At 43.8% G+C, this 23,955-nt stretch overlaps 1 protein-coding gene across 2 annotated transcripts in view; it reads left to right on the forward strand.

The window, feature by feature from the left end:
• macrod2 (mono-ADP ribosylhydrolase 2) overlaps window positions 1-4,695 on the forward strand; it is a 431,365-nt gene extending 426,670 nt beyond the window's left edge. The window contains exons 16-19 of one of the 2 annotated variants that reach the window (XM_056435476.1): window positions 685-723; window positions 1,202-1,273; window positions 3,002-3,072; window positions 3,525-4,695. In XM_056435476.1, coding sequence (XP_056291451.1) covers window positions 685-723; window positions 1,202-1,273; window positions 3,002-3,060 — 170 coding nt within the window. In that variant the 3' untranslated portion in view covers window positions 3,061-3,072; window positions 3,525-4,695. The remainder of the gene's footprint in view (window positions 1-684; window positions 724-1,201; window positions 1,274-3,001; window positions 3,073-3,524) is intronic. The other variant, XM_056435477.1, reaches the window with a different exon arrangement.
• The last annotated feature ends 19,260 nt before the right edge of the window (window positions 4,696-23,955 follow it).

Consider the following 23,955-nt stretch of genomic DNA (forward strand, 5'->3'; position numbering starts at 1 on the left):
TTTAAGAACCGTTGCATTCTTACACGTGTCTCCAAACCTACAGTTAAAACCAAGGAACCTGCGTTACTGTCAGGAATTAAATGACCCTGACCGTGGACTTGTAAGTGTAAAGCTGCAGAACACTTCTCGTTCTTCTATCATGCGCCTCAGCAGTTGTATTTGTTTACATCATTGCTGGACTGCCTGGGGAGAGCAGTTATTTTTACGGTGTGCTTTGTTTGGATGGTTGTTTTTGCAAAGGGGGAAGCGGCACGGTTTGCTCAGGGAGTGACGAAGAAAGAGTTGTGTGCCTACAGAGGGAGGAGAGAGGGGGGGGGGGTCTCACGCTGCCTTAAAGGGATGGCAGTCTTATTAATTTTGCATGTGTCGCTCTCCCGTCTCGCATTTGTTTTGTTCTTTTTTGAAGAATAACTTTCGGAAGGCGCTGAATTTCAAGACTGTTAAACATCACGACAAATGTAAATGTGAGGCCATGAGTGTCAAGTTGCTCTTGAATTCCTGGACTGGTTTTGGGATGATCTACTTTTTTGTTGTTGAAGAAAGTGACAGTTTAAAAAGGGGAGAGTACTCTTCCACAAATGATTACTTTTAACCTTCTTCACCCACACATTGAATCAACGACTTCTGCATGCATGGATTGACATTCACGATGAGTAATGTGTCTATATGTGCTCCACATTGCAGAGGTCTCTGAGATCAGCAACACTGGCACCAGCAATGGAGGTGAGTAGAGATCATGAACCATCTGGTCTGGGCGCTGTGACGCCTCCCTGCCGTCTGCTCTTCACTTCCTCTTCTCTTTTTCTTGCTTTTCTGCCACCCCTACTGACAGGGGTGAATATTTCTATCAACATAGCTGCCTACATTCATAAAATATCACAGTGCATATTAGAGTTCTAATTATATGTCGGATGCACTTACATTTTAGCAGTAGAAACTCCCGCCAACATCAGTAGACCTGTTGAGGTTAAAAAAAACACGACTTCTAGTCTATTCAGAAAGTTGCCGTCGGCTCCATCGTAACTGTGAACCCACTCGGTTTGATTCACAAGCTTGGCAGGGCAGAGAGATTGTTTTAGGTCAATGATGCTTTATGCACAGGAAGAGGGGCGACTCAGATTGCCTGATTATCATCGGCTCGTCTCACATGTTCCTTTTCCCCTCTCCATTCTTCTCATTTCCTTCCCCTACTCTTATCTAGAGGAGATGAAAGATCCTGTCGAGATCTCAGGGGAACCTGATTCTATTCTAACAGACAGCATTCAGTCCAAAGGTAAGGAGGGGCGTCGGGGAGCCACTCACACTCTCACTCACTCTTATCTCGCACACAATCTATGAATAAGCGGATTCTTATTAGTGGCCACAGCTGCTGAATTATAATTCACTTCATCCGGAGACTTCTCAGCGCTGTGCAGCTGAGTGTTACCCAGTTTCACCCTCCTTGTCTCCACCTCCTCCTCCTCCCCTAACTGTCTCCCTCTTTTTCTCTCAATCGAGGCTATATTGTAGGATATTTTGGTATAAATGTGTCAGCACGTCTTTAGAGATTGAGTGTGATAAATTGCCTGCAAAGTCAACTATCAGACATTTAATAAATCAAGTGTGCAATGCATATTATTTTAACATTCAGCCAACACACAGTATAGGAGCAATAATCATGACAATAAATCATATTTGATACAGATACCACAGTGTTATTCTCAGGTCTCCATTGAGATTTAGGTTAATAAGACTGCATGTCATTTTAATGTGGTCATATGTGGAGACTGCTGTGAATGTCTATGTCTGCCTTTGTTCTGTGTGTGGCTCTGTAGAGCCACAAGAATGGAATTCGGATATGGGCCTCATAGTTTCCAGGAAAAAAAATCGTTACGGCAAATGTTGTGAACAGATTGTCAGGGTTGAATTAATAGGACAAGCTAGCAGCATATGAAATAACTTGGCAGAGGCAAACGAGTTTGTGTCTAAAGGAGCGAGCTCAGACGATGCCAGACACAGCCCGTTGTGGAGCAGGTGGGGTGCTGCATGACGCAGCTGGGCAGAGAACACTCTGCAGTTCAAATTGAACATTTTCAAAACACATGACACTGGGTGATCACAACAGACTGCCATGTTTTCTGAGCAGGTTGTTTTAACTTTACGAAAGACTCACCTTCAGAACAGAGAAAATGGATCAGCCTCAGTGTCCAACTGTGTGATTACTGACAAAATATGAATGGATGTCGCTTGTTCGTTGGCTTTTGTTGATAGATTCAAAGTGCATGTTCTGGTTACTGTTTCTTATTTACTACGATGCACTGCAGTACTGTACAGTTGGTCTACTTGGACAATGGACACAATATCAACTGATTATGTTGCCATGAAATTTGATTAAAACATTCCTTGTAGGCCTACGCAGAGAATGTCTCCTAAAGGTTTTGGGTGACCCCATAACCTTTGGTGCCACTATCAGGTCAACTCTCGCCCTTTACAAACTTCCACAAGGGTTCCAGGAGATTTGCTGTTGTTATTCATCGTCCTCAGTGGGATAGACCCGGATGCTTTGGGCAATCCGTTAGAACTTTTCTCAGCATCATATACATATTTACACTTCTGCATGACAACAAAACAACAAACACCACTCTCAGGCAAAAAGTGCAACATTTCATATGTTCAAGTCCATGAAATATGACCAGATGTCTGCCTCAGATGGGACAAACCCTTATCATTGTAGTAACCCAATGGGGTTTCTAGAGACTTCACTTCACCAGGAGGCTATTACTCGTAAGACACTGAGAATAGCAGCAATTTATTGTTTCTTCCAGGAGTGAAACTCATAATTATTGTCAGGATTAATTCCTCTATAGACAATTTACTCAACACATTTATGAATTTCTTTCTGGTCTATAACATGTAATGATGTACTGCTGTGTGGATGCCATGTATGTTTGGATCAAAGTCACAAAATAACACAAACAAACTATTAGACCAGCCACTCAACAGTTAGTGTTTTTGCCATCAGAAGCCGGTTGCATCGAGCAGGAGAAAAGCTTCAGCTCCCAGTTGCTAAATGCTGCGTGATGGCAAAGTAAAGTGAGGAAACTTTTCTAAATATAGCGTACACTTAAACTGATCGCCGCTTTACCTGGCCTACAGAATGGGTATAACCATTTACTGTGGTAACCAAGGCACTGCTGTTAAACCATTACATGACAAATAAAAGCAGCAAATACTCACAATTAAGAAACTAGAATTTGGAAATGTCAGTTTTGCTTAAAAAATGTCATTAAATTAATCTGCAGGTTTTTTTTGATAATTGCTTAATTATTCCCGTTGATAATATTGTTGATCATTTCAGCTCAAGTTCCATTCCCCCTTTCATTTTGTGGTGTGCAATCATCTCAGCCTAGCAGAGATTATTAGAAGTCTCCAAGTTTTGCTGAAATCAGAGAACATACAGAAATAAACAATAATATTAAAGAAGCCACAGTCTTGTGTACCAAATGCAAATCTGAATTCAGACTATTAACTTATTTTCCATGCAGACACTGTTGAGAAGAAAGAATGACCAGCTGAGGGAAGGACAATCAACTTCATCTCACAGCCAGCAAAACTGTGCGAATGCCAACCCACTGGTGTCAGTCTGGCCCGTGTCATCCGGCTCTGACCTGGCCCAGGACAACCAGCTACTCACACGATGCTCCCATCCCCACCTTGATTTAGCCTATTCCCTCTTTGTTAAGAAACGACTCATCCCTGAAGTATGTACTATATGTTCATGTATGTGCAGAACGTTGCTATATGACATATCAACCACAATGAGAGGAGCCATACCTCGCTGTGTTACAGATATATATTTTGCCAGCAGTGTGCGATGAGATAAACCAGGTTCAAGTCTCTTAACTAATCTGATGTATGCCCACTGTGAGAGCGCGGTAATGCTGTCAGTCAATCAACCATCGTTCTGTTCTGACAAAGCCACAGTCATGATGACATTCAATAGTGGAATTACCCGACAACAGCCTGCCACCTGCCACGTCTCCTCACACACTGCTGCAGCTCCGTTGTTTAGTCGATGTACCGTTGACTCAGACCACGCTCTGTAAGGCGGTGTGTCCCTCCCCGGCCTTTCGCCTTTGAACATCACATCGTCTGACCTCTGTCCCTGCAGCTTTACTCATTTTAACCAAGAAACTGTTCATCAAGGCACACGTACACTAAAGAGGATATGAGTGTCTTTTAACAAATCAATTTGTTCTCGTCCCCTTTTTTCTTTGTTGTTTTAAAATGCATGCCAGATAATTGCTTAGAACTTCATCAACATGAACAGGAATTACAGTCCTCTTCGCTTTCGCTTGTCTCCTTACCAGATTGTCTATAATTATATTGACGGAATCTGCCTAATTTCATATCAAACTACAAAATCACAATCACAAGGAGGTGGTCCATGTATGAATTCTTGATTTTGATTGCTTGCAAATGATTTTTTTAAATTTGAGTACAACATGTAATGGTTGTTGCCTCATGCCTGTTAACAATGGTTTCATTTGATTTTAAAACATGGTTTGGGTTTCTATTAAATGATGTGATTTATGATTTATTTTTCATCAGTGCCATACTTAAGATCAGATTAATTACAGTTCTTTGAAAGGATGCCTTCATACTTTGATGTTTGCTTTGCTAAACTATAACAACTAATAAAATGTAAAGGTGAAAGCCATGTCTCAGCTTTTAATGTATCTTGTCATGTGTCTTGTTTTTACCTTCATCTTTATAGAAGCTAAAAATGTTATTTATTTCTACTCACAGCTGGTATAGTTAATTTCTCTTTAGTTACGTGTGAAATTGATTAACCGTAACGGAGCGTTCAGTTGTGTGTCTCTGGTGGGCAGAAACAATTAGTATCTCCTTTGATCCCCAGCATGTCCTGCATCGAATGAGAAGAGGCAGACCTCCCCACCCGAGGGCCCGCCTCCATCTGGGAACCTCACTAATGGCCGGAGACCTCACAGGGGGTTTGCTATCAAAGACTTATCAGCTCCCCAGAGCAGAACCTCTTCATCAAGCACCTTACCTAAAGTCACGCTTCATGATTTAGACTGCCACATGTCACAAAACTACTGTGCATAATAAAAACATTGTTAAGACATTAAAGTCAATGGATAGAACTTGAAAATAGGCCCGTCTTCCATAGTTTACACGAGGTGTCTCAATCAACAAACAAAATCAAAACCAACAATTGAGCCAAAATAAGACCGTACTGGCAGTGAACTCCACAGAGAGCTCACGGTAAGATAACTCCATCAGGGTGAGGTCGACTTCAGGTGAGCTGCGGCTCCGCACAAACGTTAATATAGCAGCAAATAACTGTTTTCTATGTAAAGACAAATGAACAACATTGGAACATTGATCAATCAGTCTTCACTCCCACATCATACCCATTATAGGTTCAACAATCAGGTAACGTGTCCCCCCACATTGACTTCTGAGAGTGCTGTAGTGTCAAGCAGTGAAGGTTGTAGTTACCATTTACAACTTCAAACGCACGACTTCAATTTAGCATTGCACTCACAGCGAAACAAATATTTAAAATCTATGAAACAGAACCAGTGTTTTGTATTCCATGCATGATCTTTCTTTGTCAAAGCCTGGTGCCTACATTACCCAGAACCCACCATGCAACTCAAGCGGCGACAGCTCGGCCAGAGATGCAGGTGTGTGATGCTAGTAGTGGCTAATGCCGCCTTGACCTGCTAGCCATGAGCAGAGATGAGGAGTGGGCGACAGAGGTCAGGTGAGCTCAGGCCCAGAACCTTTTTTCTATAGCGCACAGTTTCGAGATGGGCAGGTAACATGGCAAGAGAAAGAAACGGTGATGACGTGAAACGAAGATCCCCAACTGGAAGCGAGGTGGGGGAGTTGTGGTGATTTGTATCTTAATCATGAAGCTGACATCTCGAGACTTTTAATACATAACACTGCAAATCCAGTTTAAAAGACAAGAAAGAGTACTGTTCATCCCTGTACTGGGAAAATAAGTGCGCCCGATCCTGCTGGTTTCCAGGATAGACTGTAGGGCGGCCTCAACTCAAATAGGGGAACATGGTGTTCAAAATAGTATCCTAAGAAGAACAATATTCAGCCATTGTGTTATCGTTATGGGCAGCACGGTGGCTCAGTGGTTAGCACTGTCGCCTCACAGCAAGAAGGCCCTGGGTTCGAATCCCGGTCGTCCCGGTCGTTCCTTTCTGTGTGGAGTTTGCATGTTCTCCTCGTGTCTGCGTGGGTTTCCTCCGGGTACTCCGGTTTCCCCCACTATCATAAAGACATGCACCGCAGCCTCACCCCGGTTTGTATGGATGTGAATGAATGTTGGTGGTGGTCGGAGGGGCCGTAGGCGCTGAATGGCAGTCAGTCTGCCCCAGGGCAGCTGTGGCTACTACGGTATGACTGTGTGTGTGTGTATGACTACTGGACTCTGTAAAGCGACTTCGGGTTCCTTGAGAAGCGCTATATAAAATAAATTATTATTATTATTATCATTTTTTGATAACATAATGGCAAGAAAGCATCAACAACAGGTTTCTCATCCAATAGAAAAACAAACAACGTTTCACATCATTTAGCAGCTCTCATGTTTACGTTCCATTAACTTGTCGCATGCCAAGTGGATGTCAGGAGTGATTGTCCCTGGAACGGTGACGGTTTAAATTTTAATGACTTCATTTAAATGTTGCATGTCAGAACGGAGGGTTCCCTGAACTTGAGCAGTAGGTAGTCAAGAGAAACGTCCTAATCGCACAGGCTTGCTGCCACACATCGTCTCCCGAGCATACCAAACACTCCAGTGTTGAAATAACAAACCGCCGATTCCACACTTTACGGCTTGTGAGGCAGAACTGGTTCACTTTCACTTCAGAAGAAACTCACAAGCACTGTGTGTGTCTACATACTAAGCCATGAACACATTAATGAGTATTAATGTTTGTGTTGAGCGACCTATGTAGTTGCCACGCGTGTGTCAGTTTCTATCTGGCGGGTCGTATGAGGCAGCTGTGGGCTGATGTGATGTGCTCCGTTTAAGATGAAAGCTTTGCAGCCCTCTTTGTCTACAAGCATGCATTACCATGTTCTCTCTGCCATTCTTTCCCTCTACTCTCCCTGCTGCTAACTCCTCCCACTGGGTACCACCCTCCCACCACACTACTGCGACCTGGTGCCACACTGGCTGTTAACACAGCCCAAACAAATTGGAGACAAATAATTCCAGCTCTAAAGCTTTAAATCCCAGAGCAAGATAAGCTGTTTTTTATCTGGAGTGCAGTGTTTGTCCTTCATGAAAATTCATCGCCCCCACAAGAGACAAAAGCAACACTATAGGTGAACTAAGCAGAGATAAACACTCTAATTGGGATGAAAATTGACGCTATTCATTATGGATGTCAGTCTTCAAAGGCAGCGAGAGCCACTGAAATGTTGAAAGGAAATGTACTTGCAGCGTTGCTAGTTTGCTTTGAACAAGTGAGAATATATAAACGATTAAACTCCACCAGCACAAGACGGTTATGCAGATTACATTTGTTGTCTTGACTAAAAAAGCACACTTGTCTCATGCTGATGGCCCCTCATGACAAGAGAACAGAAGAGAAAGAGGATTTATGAACTAATTCCATTTCTCTCGCTCTCTGTTGTTGCTCTAATTACCAACTCGATGATGTGATTACTCAGGTGATATGGTGAATTCTCACCATTATTGTATTCTATAGTACAGATGAGACCACTGTATAACATACGCTATTAAAATAAGCCAAAGTTTGACATTTCTCATCATCGAGTAGTGAATCAGGGTGATGCTGACCATTTCCCCCTCACAATAACAAGTTGCCACTCTTCACATGAGCCTCACCCACACATGAATTAATTTCCCTGCTTTAAAAACACACACACACAGCTTGGTTCACTGTAAAATAAGACATTTCAGAGCAGGTTCTAAAGATAATGTGTTTGAAGTGCATGTGGCAATCAACTTATTTGGATGCTTCACAGGTTGAACTGCTTTCCACAAAGACTGATTAACAGCAGCCGAGACCAATATATGGGCTTGTGTTCAATTTGATTAGAGCCTCAATGACTATTACTGGTGATAAGCCTCACTTAAATTGGCATCATTATCTCTGATGTGTCCTTATTATTTAATAGGTCAAAGCTATAGTGAAAAGCTTGTTAATGCATGCAAGGTGTCTGTGTGCAATATGCAATTTACAATATTGGGGGGGGGGGGGGGGGTTTAAAGCTTATCGTTATAGAAAACTAATAAACTGAGAGCAGCTGCGAAAGGAATGAAGACTCAACATGTTGTTTCCCTTGTTAACAAAAAAACAGAGCGGAAAAAACAACATTGAGAAATCCTAATGAAAGAAAATGAAAAGCAACAGCTTTGAAAAATGTTCACCAATTAAATTGGACTTAATGCATTAAACCTATTAAGCTGTAACTTTGTTAGCAGCTTGATTATGCTGATGTTCCCTAATTCATTAAAGCTAAATGTCACCCGGATCTTAGTATGCAAAGGTTCTTGGGAAGAACCAGCGTTGCGTTTCAAGTCAAGCGGAGGAGAGAGCACGGTGTGTCCTGGAGCTGCTCTTCACTCCGGCCATCTAACAACAATGGACTTCAGACACCTGGATAAGGCAGGAGGGAAGCTGGGGTCAGATGTAACAATGTTTTCAGATTTAATAAAATCAGCAGCAGACTATTTGTAAAATAAATGACAGGTTCCTTTTGTATATACAAATTGTGATACAACATGGAATATGTATTCGTAAAATCATTGGTTTTAACATTATATTTGTCCAGAGGGTAACAGTACAAATACCAAACCTTTCTTAACACATACACACAAATACTAGTTTAACTCCATATTAAGTGTCAGATGATGCAGCATATTGTGTTGGACCTGCTGCTTAAGGCTGAACATTCACTTTCCCACTAAGAGGTGCAGTGGCTCTGGCTTTTCTCAGTGATATCTTGTTGAAAGACATGACAATAAACTTTTAATTTCTCTCATGGGCCTAACACAAACTGTTAATTACTCACTGTAGAGCAATACTCGTATGTAAATGCTCCCTTTGAAGGTCATACCAGTTCTGCTCATGATGAGAACGGCTCAGTTTTACAGTGTCAGCCACAATACCAATCGCTAGCTTATCAAACCGCATGTGGTGCAGACATATAACCAAATGTCTGTCATGTGATCCACAGACTGCTGTTTGAATGTCCTCGTGACCTGGTGTGAACAAAGGAAAGTTTCTAATACTTTTGGTCAATCAATTCTTGTTTCTGCTCTTAAAATCTGAGTTTGATCTTCCTTCTAGAGGAATAAACGTATGATACATATTATTATAGTAGTTCTGTACTATGCTTCATGGTGTTCGTCAAAAAAAAGCACTGGTCTTGCATTCAACACAACTGACAACAATATTACACTTATATAATGTAGAGCTATACAGTTCATTAACACTGAAAAGTGGAGAATTTCAAAATGTTCATAATTCAAATATACAGATATTCAGGATATGGACGAACATGAAGATTCTTCCGTAGATCTCACAGGCCGTGTAAACACCAGTTCACCTGCAACCGTCTAGGAAACACTAAATGAAGGCGTCAGAATGTTGAGATGCATTACTGTAAAATTAAACCATGTTGTACACATTCAAACTACCTAAGTGGTTATTTGCAAAGATCTTTAATTTGATTTAGTTTGAATAGTATTGTAAAGGCATATAACCAATCCATGGGTATAGTTGTGATTCTGTAAGTTAGAAATGTCACAATTGTGTTATACTGTATGTGATTGAAATAAATAGCTGAGATTGAATTCTTATTTTTGTTTTTCTTTTGTATTTATGGTGATATAAATATATATTGCAATTTGTTGAAGGAGTCAAATCTAAGCAATAGGTTAAGAATTACATTTCCAGAGTTGTTTTTTTCTGCACTTTTTTTGCCAATGAGATGATTGAATATATTCATAATTTTCATCACAATTCTAAATTAAAAAATTAAAAAATGTTTTCCTCTGAAAAAATTTGATTATGCCTTTTTGAGGGCCCCAACATTTGAAATTGAAATGTAACCCCTGAAGATAAGGTATACAATAATTAACAGCAGCTATGACGGTGGACTACAAACCTTTCACAGATGAACGTGAAACTGTCGTGTAGTCGTGATCTTCTTCCTGCTTGCTGCTGGTTGGTCGTCTCATTACAATCATACATTATATGCCGAGTGACCCATTGAGCAGAATATGGATATCAGACCATTAGGTGGTGAAGGGTACGTGCTCCTTTCAGAATCCTCTGCCTGAAAACCCCCTTGTATTCATCACATGGTGGCCATTGCAATCGTGTCTCACCGAGGAACGCCGCCAGTTAACAAGGAGCAGCAGCCGCCACGTGTGGTAAGCATTTGTTGGAGTGTACATTGTGTGTATTTATTAATTCCCAGAGAGGGCTGCTCCTTCTACAAGGATTCATTATTTTCTGTTCCAAACTCCTGCTGGTTATGCTAATGTCTCATTAATTTCCATAACAAAATAGGCATCAAGGTAGGCAGGAAAACCACTTCAACACAGCATGCAATTTACATGTGCCATTTCACATCCAATCATTCAGTCACAAAAACACGGCAGTAATCTTTGCAAGATACTGCGGGGGGGGAGGGGGGTTGAAGGACAATACATAAGAATATGTCCTCGTCGTTCTTTGACCCGCATCCGTCCCTGGACCGTGTCCTCTTTATACCCTTCATTCTCATTGGGGTGAATGACATCATTAAAACAGTTATTGTTTACTGGGGAAACAGTTCAGAGTGCATGACATCAGATGATGTATTTGCATGATACCTGTATGCATTTAAATAAATATGATTCATGAACTCCATTGACAAATATAATATATTCCTAATAACAGAGGATTTGCAGTTATTGTTGATGGGAGAAACAGTTCAGAATGCATGACATCGGATGAGTTATCCTCGTGATACTTGTATAAACTTCTGAAAGATGATTCATGAACTCCATTGATGAATATGAATATTTTAGCATCATTGTCAAATTGTCAAAAAGCCTGGCAGAAAGGTGCTAACAAGTTGAACAAGGTGAAAGATGATTAATATGACACCAAACACCATTTTTTAGGCTTCCCTGTCACAAAACGCCACAGCTTCTCCGCACGAACTCACAAAACGCCTCATACTGCAATACACAGGGACATTTTCTCATTCACTGTTAATTAGCTCATTTATTCCAGCGTGCAGCGAAAAAGAAAAAACAAAGATTAAGCAAACTTGCCTAACAAAGTTTTGGAGCCTGTCTGAGGCCGTCTGGATTGGAACAGACGCTCACATTAATGGAGGAGCTAGCGCCGCCGTAGACAGTCGGTGCCGCCGCTCCTCTCCTCTCCAGGCTAAACACCTCTTGTCACAGCTGACAACGTCTACAATTGATTGTCAGTCTTGCTGACAGGCAGACACAAGGTCACAATTATGATGAATGCTCTGTTGATTCTTTTGATACGAGGGGAAAAAAAGTAATTTTCTTTTGTCGAGCTTATAATGATTAGGTTGGTCAATCAGCAAGTGATAAAGTTGTTCACTGTTTGTTCAGATATTCATTTACACATCACTGAACTTGGCACCAACTTTTCCTACTGGCTGAAGCAAAAAAGGAATGAAAATTCAATTTCTGGGGCTGAATCCGTTTATTCATCTCACCGTTCCACCGTGCATCTATCAGTTCACCAATCTATTAATGCCGCCTGTCAGATCTGAGCCGAGGTCCTTCTCACCTTCAGCGTCTGCGCTCCCCAATATCTCCCATCTCTCCGGCTCTTCACGGCTCAATACTCTCTGCTATAATAAATACGACTGATCCTTTCAGAAGCCAATTCAGCAGCTAACCACCACATTCCGGACGTCTATCGGGCCCCGATAACGTGAGGTTTGACCATCTGTCAGGTCTGTGACTGTTGGCTATCAAATTCACGCTCCGTCTTTTTATTCATCTGTTTCTCAGAGGAGAGATGCAGCCAGCGCCTGAGAGTCACAGAGGAGAGAAAAATCAATTACTGCTTTTGCCTCCGTCAAAAACAAGCCGTGTCGGAGACCATCCACAAAAGGAGGATGAAAAGGGCCGGTGGCCCCTCAAACTCTCAAAGCCCAGGAGACGGGCGGAGAGCATCCTGTCACGAGCTTCGACATGCAGCCATCACTGCCACCATCGCAAAATAGGCCCCTGTCACACCTCAAAATGGGATCCAGCCACATCATGTGCAATCAGGCCGACATCAGTGATTGATGGAATATGAGGTAGAGAAGTAGCTATGGCAGAGGAGTGAAACCATTTTGAGGAGTAACCTTTCCAAAGCCCATGCCATTTAGAATCCCTAATAGTATGCTGGGGAATCAAAACTTTTTGTGATTGAAACAAGAGAGTTAAAGAACAAGCGATAGAGAAATGAATGTGTTTGTGTGTATGACCTTTCTTCTGACACAACCACACAGACATGTATCTACCTATGTGTAATCTAATCATTCAAGCTTCAATATATTAACTTGAGGAACATCATCCGTCACATACCTAGGCCATTTCTCTTTCTGGTGGCCATAATTCAGTTCTCTCAGAATTCTGGTGAAAGATTTGACATTTATCAGCAGGTAGTGCTTTATGATATGGAAATCCCATTCTGATTCTTGGTGTTGCGTTATATAAAACAGTATGTTTATGTTATGTAAAAAGCCTTTTGTGAAAATAATTTTAAAACACTGTAATCATACCAACCTAAAATAATCTCTTAAAACTCATGAGATGATTTTGTCACTATTTACATATTGTATTTATGAAGCTAGAATGCCAAACTATTTCAATAATACAGGAAATCCATATTGAAAAAAGTGAATACCCTTATTCCCCAGTTACTAGCAGGCCCGGATTGCTCGAGACATTTTGAATGAAACCCAATTCCTCAAGACACCTTCCACTTTTATAAAGCCAGAATGTGCTTTGAGGGGGTGAGCACAGCCATCGCCACTACAGGGCAGCCACTGAGATATGAACTCAAAAACTCTCCTTTCATTTCTACAGCCATTGGTCCAAACCAGCTGCTGAGACCAGAGATAAAACACAGCATCTGGCAGGGGAGACTTTGGACCCTACGTCACAGCATGCACATCTGTCTGTCCAGGTATGTGTAGATGCAGCAATACCGCGGATGTGCACGCATGCGCCTGCAGAGAGGAGACGTGTCACAAATCCCTGCTTCTTCCATCCACGCGCCAGCGACAGTGTGCCCATCAGCTTGGCCCGATGGTGGCCGTGAGAGACGCTCCGATTGTGGGACGCTGGAGCGGGACGCCGCTGGAGAGGAGCAGAGAGGAACATGGCTGGGCCAGAGAGGAGGGATGGAAGAATGGATGGGAGGCCCAGCTGGCGGCTGCTTCTAATTGGCCAGTGCAGGTTTCCATGGCTGACCAGACCCATATGCAGTGGGATTGAGAGAGAAAGAGACATAGAGACATAGCCATAAGCAAAGTAGCAGGGCAGGCCAGGCTGGAGGAGTGGAGGGGGCTGTGATGTGGCCGAGAGGCTGGTCACACTCCAGCAGTCACAATCTCTTTGTGACAGGGGGGCAGAGAGAGCCAGCTGTCATCCCCTGACAACACACACACACACACACACACACACACACACACACAGTACACACAAAAAACAGAAGCATAACAAAAAAGCCACTTATGAAACAACTACTTTAATCAAGACATCCGGCACTCAATGAGAGAGGGAATGAATGAGCCCGAAAACACACAGCATGGGACACAGAAAAGGACTTGATGAGAAGAACCAGGGGGTTTGGGGGTATTGAATTATTCCCACCGGATATTTACTGCATGCCATTGGAAACAATTAGAAGTGATTAAAATGGAGGTGAACTGACATGGAGAGTGTGGATTCACCCGCCACCGCCACCACGTGCCTGTTGGATGGAGGTGTTGGTGCGTGTCGTGCTCGTCGTGCTCAGGGGGCGAATCAATTCACTTCACACTCAGCAGCATTAATTAATGATCTGTTCTCTGTATTGTACAGTGACTTGCTGTCACGCTATATGCCCCCCCCCCCCCCCCCCCTCAACTTCCCACAACCTTACTCAAAGTCTCCTGAGGTCTTTTCCTTTTCATGTACATTGCCTTTTCATTTTACAAAGACATAACAAAACAACACGGATGCACTTAAACATAAATGCTGGCACAAACAATAAATGTACCAATAAGGTTTATAATATTGAATCAGAATATATGTTTGCATGGAACATAAATTCTTAGAGCGTCATTCATAAGCCTTTGTTTTTATTTATTCATTCCCTTTACAACTTAGCAGATGTCTGGAGGGCAGACCCAAATCCTGTTTATGAGGGAGAGACGGAAAGGGAGAAGAAAGGTAGGAAGTCAAACCTGACATACAACTCGTGGCTCACTGCTGCCCCCTACTGCGTTAACACAAGTACTCCACATACAATACCGACACAGGTTTACCCTCAGACGTGATCAATCCACCTGGAGGAGAACTAGTGTTGTTTTGTTAATATTTTCATTGTTGAGGGGGTCATTTTCCTTGAACGTCGTGTGTGTGCGTACGTGTGTGATGATGCATCGTCTTTGAAACAGAAATCTTCGGACTCTCACTTTATCGTGTCATGTTTTGCATTTTCATTGGGATTTTTTAAAATGTCAATAAACCCTTGAAAATGTAATCTGACACTCAAGAGGTCTGATCAACTGAAACACCTGCGTTATCTTCATGCCCACTCACACTGGCATGTATGGATAGGTAGTTGGGGCAATTGGAATGACTGGGAGTCTCCAAGGAGCTGAGCGAGATCGTAAACTAAGCCATGAAAAAAATCAGATGACCTTGAATTTGCATAAACAGCCTTCAAATGGCTGCACTGAGGATGTAAGCGTTAGCCATCCAAGCCTGAATAACTCCCAGCCGCGGATTAGTATTGGGTTCAGCGAGGTCATTTAACACTTAAGACCGTCTCCAGGGAGCCTATTCATGTTGGACAAATTGTTTGCCTTTACAGCAGCGCTGCACAGGGCTGTTGGAGGCGTTCTGAGGAGTAATTTGCCGCCTGTAGCGAGGGACACTTTGCACCCTGTTCCTTCTGTTCAGAAAATACTAAATTGCAACAGGAGCAACACCAGCACCAATTACATGAAAATAGTCCCCGTCTGGGTTAAGGCCCCAAAGATGGGCTAAAGACACAGGGAATAATGAGCGCGTACTTCTCGATTCCTTCTCTTAGCTGAGAGCAGAACAGGCCTCTCGGAGCACTCGGATGAAATATGGAACACAGAACTTTGTGAACCAGCAGGGAAATACAAAAATAACTTTGCAAAAGGTGGACATGACTGTCGAGATATGAAGGCAATCAGAGGTTATCGAGACTCGGGTAAAACATTGCTTCTGTTGGCTGCGAACCGGCCCCGTCTGGCTTTGTGACACAGGCAGCGAGCGCCCTACAGCTTCCTGCAAAGTGGGATCCACCGGGTGCAAATGTCCGTTCTGTTCTACTTCATGCAGCCATTTGCACACATGAAGGAGAGGGCGGCGAGAAGCTCGGCGACCAGATGTGAGTCACTTAACTTTTCAGTGAGTCCCGCGTGCATCAAGCGAGCCAGGACTACTTCTGGTCCAGAGCAGTGATGACTATCACTGCAGAAAAGCTATTGGAGCTAAATGCATCCCCAACTGAATACAGTACAGCTGTAAAATAGATTCGCTGCTCACTAATTATGCATTTCCCATGGAATTCATAACACAGCAATGCCTCCAGTAACACTTAACTTCTGGAGCTTGATTAATCGCACTATGCTGGAAGGCGAGAAATAGGAGGTGTGGAGAAGGAGCTCGACATCAGCAGTCTGGACCCAGTCCCTCCGTCACCGCTCCCACCCGCTTCCCATGAAAGTAAAATGCAGCAGGTTTGGAAAACAGCCGTGTCCTGTTTGTCAGAGGGCTTGTCGTAAATGTCGCGTTTGTCAAGCCCCAGAGGAGAAAGCTTTGGTAATGGCGCTCATCACCACCACGGCACTTAATCTGTCGGTGCCAGCCGGATGTCGTACAAAAGGATTGTTTGAGAACTCTGCGGTGTTGCACTGCACGGTAAAACACTCCAGTAAGTTTGATTGTCTTTCAGGCCTACAGCTCAAATGATAGTGCTACATCAGCAATGCTTAGAAAGAGTTGTTGATCAATAGCAATTAGGAATGATTACTATGAATGCGTTTTGGAATATCAGCCTTCAGAAGTCACTCGGTCAATCGGTAAGTGTGTTGGTTGTTTTCTGCTTTGGTGCAAAAGGTTCCAACTGCTCCGCGACGGAGGACGATGCAACACGACGAGCAGACGATCTGCATCATGAAGCTTTTCATCGAGCTAAAAGACAAACTACTATTATCACAGTAAATTGCTTTTGTAATACATTGCCTCGATTTCTGTCGGATCTCTAATTAAGTCGCTTACTCATCTCTGTTGTGCATATATGGGTGAATTATGTGTTTGAACTTCTGGCCTATAAGTCATAGCAGACATTTGATGTATCAGCGTTGGAGGGTTGTTGACTAAATGACACTAGATGATAAACTATACTTGTGTCTCTGCTGTAGGAACATGCAGCTCAAGTGCACAGACAATCTGACCTAAACATTACTGAACAATATCGGACAACCACATGCTCGTTGATGCTATCGTATACAAAGTAGGTATTCATTTGATGTGACTTTCATTTGATTAATCACATCTCTACATTTTTGTAAATCAAATGAGCGACTCGCTTGTGAATGATGAGGCATCCCCGCTCACCTGGTCATACACTTCACGCCACCTTCAGATGGAGAGGAACAATGGAACCGATGGCAATTGAAGCGAGTGGAGAAAAAAAGACTATTCTTATGGATGATTCACTAATCGAATGCAACGGTGCTCCACTGACTTTAGCCTCGATTGGATCGGCATCAGCGATGGCACAATCATTTGCTTCATAATGAAGTGAGAAGTTGAACCCAGCTGCTACCAAAAGAGACAATTAAGCATGCTGACACGGGGTGCATGTACAAGTAGCAACACCATCTGACCATCAACCATACGCATCATCCCCTAGTCCTTTATCTTATTTACAAGGGGCAGGCTTTGTGACTGAACACCCACAAATAACCAGTGGACCGAGCTTTACTGGGCAGACAATTACACAATGCTCCACTTTGCAGCGGGTACCAACGACAAAAAAGGCCCAGCATTCAAAAATAAGTTGAAGTCATTAAGACTTAAATGTATGTTCGTTGTAAATATACCTTTACCAGCTAATTAACAGTGAGCACTGAAACAACTCTTTATGCCATAACAACAACAGACCTGTACACCATCAGCAATGGAACAGTGATATGGTTGAATATCTTACCTAAAGTTCTGTGATGAAAAACTATTTCTCCTTAACTTGTTCATGAGTTTCATAACTTCCTCTTAAGCTCCCATCAATTTAATTTGTTTTTCCATCTGCCCCAATTATCCCATCAGAATTTGTGACACTATCAAATCAAATAAGTTTACAATTGTCATCCCTATTATCCACAGAAGACAATTATTTATTATCGTGCTATAAAAAATCATCAACAGCTCCCGTATGAAAGCATCTCAAGCCAACCCCCCCAGAGGCAAACCTCCATCACCACCGCCTGCATCAAGACTCCATCGACACTCAGCATTCATGTAGCAGGCAGATAATCTAGTCTATAGCATAACTATTATTATTGCTCTCACAAAGTGATAAACTTCCAGAAGCCATTTGACAATTACTTAATTCAATTACTACTAACAACTACTAAATTAAATTAGATGTCTTCGCTCACCTGCCAATTAGACATTCTTAAGTTGAAATAATGCTTTCAAACTAACTTTGGACAATCCAGAAGAGAAGAGACATTTTGTTAAAACTAACCAAATTACTATGTTATCTGCATTTTAATTCCAAGAAACAAAAATTCTAGGACAAATTTTAATCTTCTGGAAGTACCGGGTAGTCAGTCACAATCAAATGATGTTGAGTAGTGCCTCTCCCCCCTCCCCCGGGGCAACAGTAAAAGTGAGCCTGTGAAGTGTCACAATCCGTGGTGGTAAATGTCTCGTGGTTTCTGAAAATGCTAATGAAGCTCATGCGATGTCAAAAACGGAGCAGGGGTGGGCAGGGAGAGATGAGTCCAATTTAAAATTGACACTGTGCAACAAACTCATCCTTCTGGAGGCCAGAGAGTTCTCCGTGGCCCGTGGACAGACATTCACAAAGGAGCGCCGCTCAAAGATGCCAGTGACATTCAGTCGCCATTGTGTCCGTCTCCTCACTCACCTCGAACACGTTCCATCGGGGGCCGGAATAAAAGCTGCCATTGCTGGAAAACACTCGCCTTCATTAGATGGGAGTATAGCGATGAAGGTAATTACATTCTGCTGCTTTTGAGAGAAATTACTGTAAAACAGTGGGAATGCAGATATGGGACATTCAAAGACCTCCAGTCAGCTGGAATTGAACTTGAAAATGTGTCCTGAACTTGAAGCCTTCAAAAGAGAGTACTGATGGCACTTTTAATCTAATGAATATATCCAGAAGCCCTACCGCTTTAAAATCACACATTGCAATCATTAATATCAGCACCGATGTTTGTTACTCCAGAAAAGTTGGTTACTTCCTGTAATGTTTACCAAAACTGATTATGCAAATATGTACGGCGCCGATTCTGCAACAATGGCAAAGTCACAGAAGCCCTTCCTGTGGCAACAGTGGCAGCCGAAGAACTTGGAGAATAGGCCCTGCTATATTTCAGACATCAGAAATATTTCATGGCTAACTAACTATTTGACCCGCCGGAGTAAGAAAACACACGTCTACTTGATAGCACTAGAATTCAATTCAGTTTATTTGGTATAGCCCATTCTCACAAATTACAAATTTGCCTCAGAGGGCTTTACAATCACTACACATAGACATCCCTGTCCCAGGACCTCACATCGGATCAGGGAAAACTCCCTAAAAACCCTTCAAGGGGAAAAAAGGAAGAAACCTTCAGGAGAGCAACAGAGGAGGACCCCTCTCCAGGATGGACAGGTGCAATAGATGTCATGTGTACAGAAGGAATCATTACAGTTACATAAACACATTTAATGAATATGATAGACTGTATGAATAGTTGGTAGTAGGCATGGACCACGATCCAGACCTCCATGATCCATCAGGCAGATGGAGGTAGAGAGGCGGAGTGGCCGTGGCATCAGACCCAGCCAGGTCCAATATAGACTGAAACGTGAAGTCACAAGGACTCTGGAGAGGAAGCAGAGTTTATAATGTGCAATGGAGAGATGGAAATTCATCCATAACTAGAGAGAGGAGAGGAGGTAGGTGCTCAGTGTATCCTAAACGTCCCCCAGCAGCTATAAGCCTATAGCAGCATATCAAGGGGCTGGACCTGGTGAACCGGATTCAGCCCGAACTATAAGCTCTGTCAAAGAGGAAAGTCTTAGGTCTACTCTTAAATGAGGTGACTGTCAAAACACACTGAGCTGACTTTCTTCAATTTAGATGTTCCAAATCAGACATGTAGCTCATTACCCGACTCACCGAATTGAACTGCACCATCATTAACCCTCATCCTAACATAACATACAAGGACTGGGTACCCCAAGAATTAACGACTGGAAGAAACAACTGTCATAGAAAAATATTACTAGTTATAAAACAATTGTCAAGTAAAACAGTATGAATTAAATAAAGTTAGTTGATTTGACTACTTTAAGTAGGTCAATTATACTTTAAATTAGAACGCAAAGCAAAATGTGTTTATCGTTATTCTATTTACACTGCATTAGCTACAAATGGGTGTTTTGACTCGGGGTCCCCAAGGACCCCAATACATTGCACCTGTCCATCCTGGAGAGGGATCCTCCTCTGTTGCTCTCCTGAAGGTTTCTTCCCTTTTTTTCCCCCTGAAGGGTTATTTGGGAGTTTTTCCTGATCCAATGTGAGGTTTTGGGGCAGGGATGTCTATGTGTACAGATTGTAAAGCACTCCGAGACAAATTTGTAATTTGTGAAATTGGGCTATACAAATAAACTGAATTGAATAGAATATTTGAAATTATGACACCCATGAATACAGAAATAGAAAACAATTAGGTGGAACCAGAAGGAACAAATTGATTTACAAAGCAGTGAACAATTTCAAAGACGGAATAAAGCGCCTGTGAGATCAGTCTGTACAGCTCAGAGGACACACCGGTTTGTAAAAAGGTAATTGCATTAACATCTTACCGTGTCTTAAAGATGCATGTGTGTATACGTGTCACACACTCACCAGAACACAGAAGCATGCAGTAACGTTACCCAACGCCAACCGTCAATGTCACAAAAGATAAGTTAGGCTACTACATCTAAGCAGGGTGTGTATTACCTCTGAAGAATACACACGTGTATGTGTGTGGCTGCTATGGCAGAATGATCAGCATTGATATATTGAGGTCATCAAACACTTATACGTGAGGGAACCTACTGGGTCACATCACATGCTTCCAAATAAGGAGGTAAACAAATCATCCCGTCAATGGCGGTGTGTATTTGGGCCGATGAACCCAGTGGGAAATCACACAGTAATGATTTGAGATTCAGAGCCCGGCAGCGGGTCTTTGCATCAGACGAGCACTTCCTCATAACCCAGTAAGCGCTCCTGTCCATTTCACACGCAAACCAGTCTGAACGAATGAGACAGCTGATCTGCAGTGGTTTCCCCTTTCGAGCAAAAAATATTTACTAAATCTTTAACGTTAACTCAAGACATACATTTTACAGTTTATATTAAAAGACATAATTCAATTGATCAGATGGTTATTTGTCTGCCTTTTGTGTTTTAAATCTCTGGAAGACATGACACACAGGAGACGGATGGGATGTTAAACAACCGTCACGAGCAAAGAGAGAAAAACAACTCTTCTCCGTCCCTGAGCCTTCATGCTGGTCAAACCTCCGCGATACGACGCAGTACTTTACTCACGGACACATCTCCAGCCCTCACGCTGGAGCAGACAAGGGGGCCGATTGGACTATATTGCCCTGTAATTTCCCATGCTGGATGAGGTCACTCGGGCGAGACAAGGAGAAAACGTCTCTGGCTCAAACTCTCAAGATGTGAATCAGACAAGGACTTTCTCAGAGAATCAGAATCAGAATCAGAAACAGTTTTATTGCCAGGAATGTTTTCACAAACAAACGAGGAATTTTTTTTGGTGGAAGGTGCAACATTTGGACATGACAAACAAACAACAATCAACACGACAGAAAGACAACAAATAATGTGAAGTGTTTGGGTGTGTGCTTCAAGTGGTGTGTTTTAGTTAAAGTGCATGTTAAAGTGACGTGTGTGGAGGAGGGAAGAAGAAGGAGAAGAAGGAGGAGGAGGAGGAGGAAGAGGAAGGAGGCGAAGAAGGAGGAGAGAGGAAGGTGGAAGAAGAGGTGGTAGTCCTGGGGTGACAGTCAGTCAGTCCGGGTCCATTGATGAGCCCCGACCGCCGAAAAAGCTTTTGGTGTGGCGGGTGGTCTTGGTCATGATGGACCAGCCTCCTCCCGAGGGAGGGACTCGAACAGGGAGTGTCCAGGGTGGGAGGGGTCAGCGACAATCTTTCCGGCCCGCTTCAGTGACCTGGAAGTGAACAGGACCTGGAGGGAAGGCAGATTGCAACCGATAACCCTCTCGGCCGAGCGGATGATGCTCTGCAGCCTGCGCTTGTCTTTGGCTGTGGCTGCAGGGTGCCAGACGGTGATGGAGGAGCAGATGATGACTCAACGATGGCCGTGTAGAATTGTACCATCATTCTCCCTGGCAGGTTGAATTTCCTCAGCTGCCTCAGGAAGAACATCCTCTGCTGGGCCTTCTTGGTGATGGAGCGGATGTTCAGCTCCCACTTGAGGTCCTGGGAGATGATGGAGCCCAGGAAGCGGTAGGACTCCACAGCGTCCGGGGAGTCACACAGGATGAGAGGGCGGGTGGGCTGCATTCCTCCTGAAATCCACAACCATCTCCACTGTCTTTAGAGCGTTGAGCTCCAGGTTGTTCTGGCTGCACCAGGTCACCAGGTGGTCAGTCTCCCACCTGTAGGCGGTCTCGCCCACCAGAGATGAGTCCAATGAGGGTGGTGTCATCCGCGAACTTTAGGAGCTTGACGGACTGGTGACTGGAGGTGCAGCTGTTGGTGTACAGGGAGAACAGCAGAGGGAGAGAACACAGCCTTGGGGAACCTGTGCTGGTGGTCCGGGAGCCTGAGACGTGTTTCCCCAGCCTCACGTGCTGCTTCCTGTCGGTCAGGAAGTCTGTGATCCACCTGCAGGTGGAGTCGGGCACGTGCAGCTGGGAGAGCTTGTCCTGCAGCAGGGACGGATGATTGTATTGAAAGCAGAGCTGAAGTCCACAAACAGGATCCTGGAGGTTCCTCGGGAGTCCAGATGCTGGAGGATGTAGTGAAGGGCCATGTTGACTGCATCGCCTACAGACCTGTTGGCTCTGTAGGCGAACTGCAGGGATTCCAGGAGTGGGCCGGTGATGGTCTTGAGGTGTGACAGGACCAGCGTTCAAGGACTTCATGACCACAGAGGTCAGGCGATGGGCCTGTAGTCATTGAGTCCTGTGATCTTGGGTTTTTGGGACGGGATGATGGTGGAGGCCTTGAAGCAGGCTGGAACGTGGCATGTCTCCAGGAGGTGTTGAAGATGTCGGTGAACACGGAGACAGCTGGTCAGCACAGTGCTTCAGGGTGGAGGGGAGACGGAGTCCGGCCCGCTGCTTTGCGGGGTTCTGCTTTGAACAGCCTGTTGACGCCTCTCCAGGATGACGAGGGTCGCTGAGTTGATGGAGGGTGCTCCAGAGGTGTGAGCCCTGATGGGCTGGGGAGGTGGGCTGATGGTCTGTGGCTTGTTGATGGGGCTGTGGGGATGGTCTCAGGACTGCTCCATTGTCTTTCAAAGCGCAGTAGAACTCATTTAGCCTGCCAGAAGCACATTGTTCATGGAGTGGGGTGATTTGGGCTTGTAGTTGGTGATCTGCCTGAGCCCTCCAGACAGAAGCAGAGTCGTTTGCTGAGAGCTGCTGTTGCAGTTTCTCAGAGTACAGACGTTAGCATCTCTCACCGCCTTGCTAAACCTGTATTTGGACTCTGTGTACAGGTCCTTGTCCCCACTCCTGAATGCCTGGTCCTTCTGCAGTCTTAGCTTCCTGAGCTCCGCTGTGAACCAGGGTTTGTCGTTGTTATAACTCACCCTGGAGCTGGATGGAATACAGCTGTCCTCACAGAAGCTGATGTAGGAAGTTACAGCCTCTGTGTACTCATCCAGGCTGTTGGTAGCAGTCCTGAAGACATCCCAGTCAGTACAGTCCAAGCACGCCCGAGATCCTCCAGAGCCTCACTGGTCCACTTCTTGAACTTCCTCACCACAGGTTTGCAGAGCTTTAGTCTCTGCCTGTATGAGGGAATCAGATGAACCATGACGTGGTCAGAGTTTCCCAGTGCAGCTCGAGGGACGGCGTGATAGGCCCTGCTGATTGTTGTGTAGCAGTGGTCCAGAATGCTCTTCTCTCTAGTAGGGCATTTAATTAACTGTCTATATTTAGGAGTTCGTGGCTGAGGTTTCCTTTGTTAAAATCCAGTACAATAACTAAAGAGTCCGGGAAGGTCCGCCCCACACACCGTATCTGTTCGGCGAGGGTCCGCTGTGCCCCGTGCACGTTCCCCTGCGGCATGTAAACTCCGCCAGGATGAATGAAGCGAACTCACGTGGGAGTAGAAGGGTTTGCAGTGAATGATAAAGATTCCAGGTCCGCGAACAGTGCT

The sequence above is a fragment of the Pseudoliparis swirei genome, chromosome 17 (assembly GCF_029220125.1).
Source record: "Pseudoliparis swirei isolate HS2019 ecotype Mariana Trench chromosome 17, NWPU_hadal_v1, whole genome shotgun sequence".
Taxonomy (NCBI): Eukaryota; Metazoa; Chordata; class Actinopteri; order Perciformes; family Liparidae; genus Pseudoliparis; species Pseudoliparis swirei.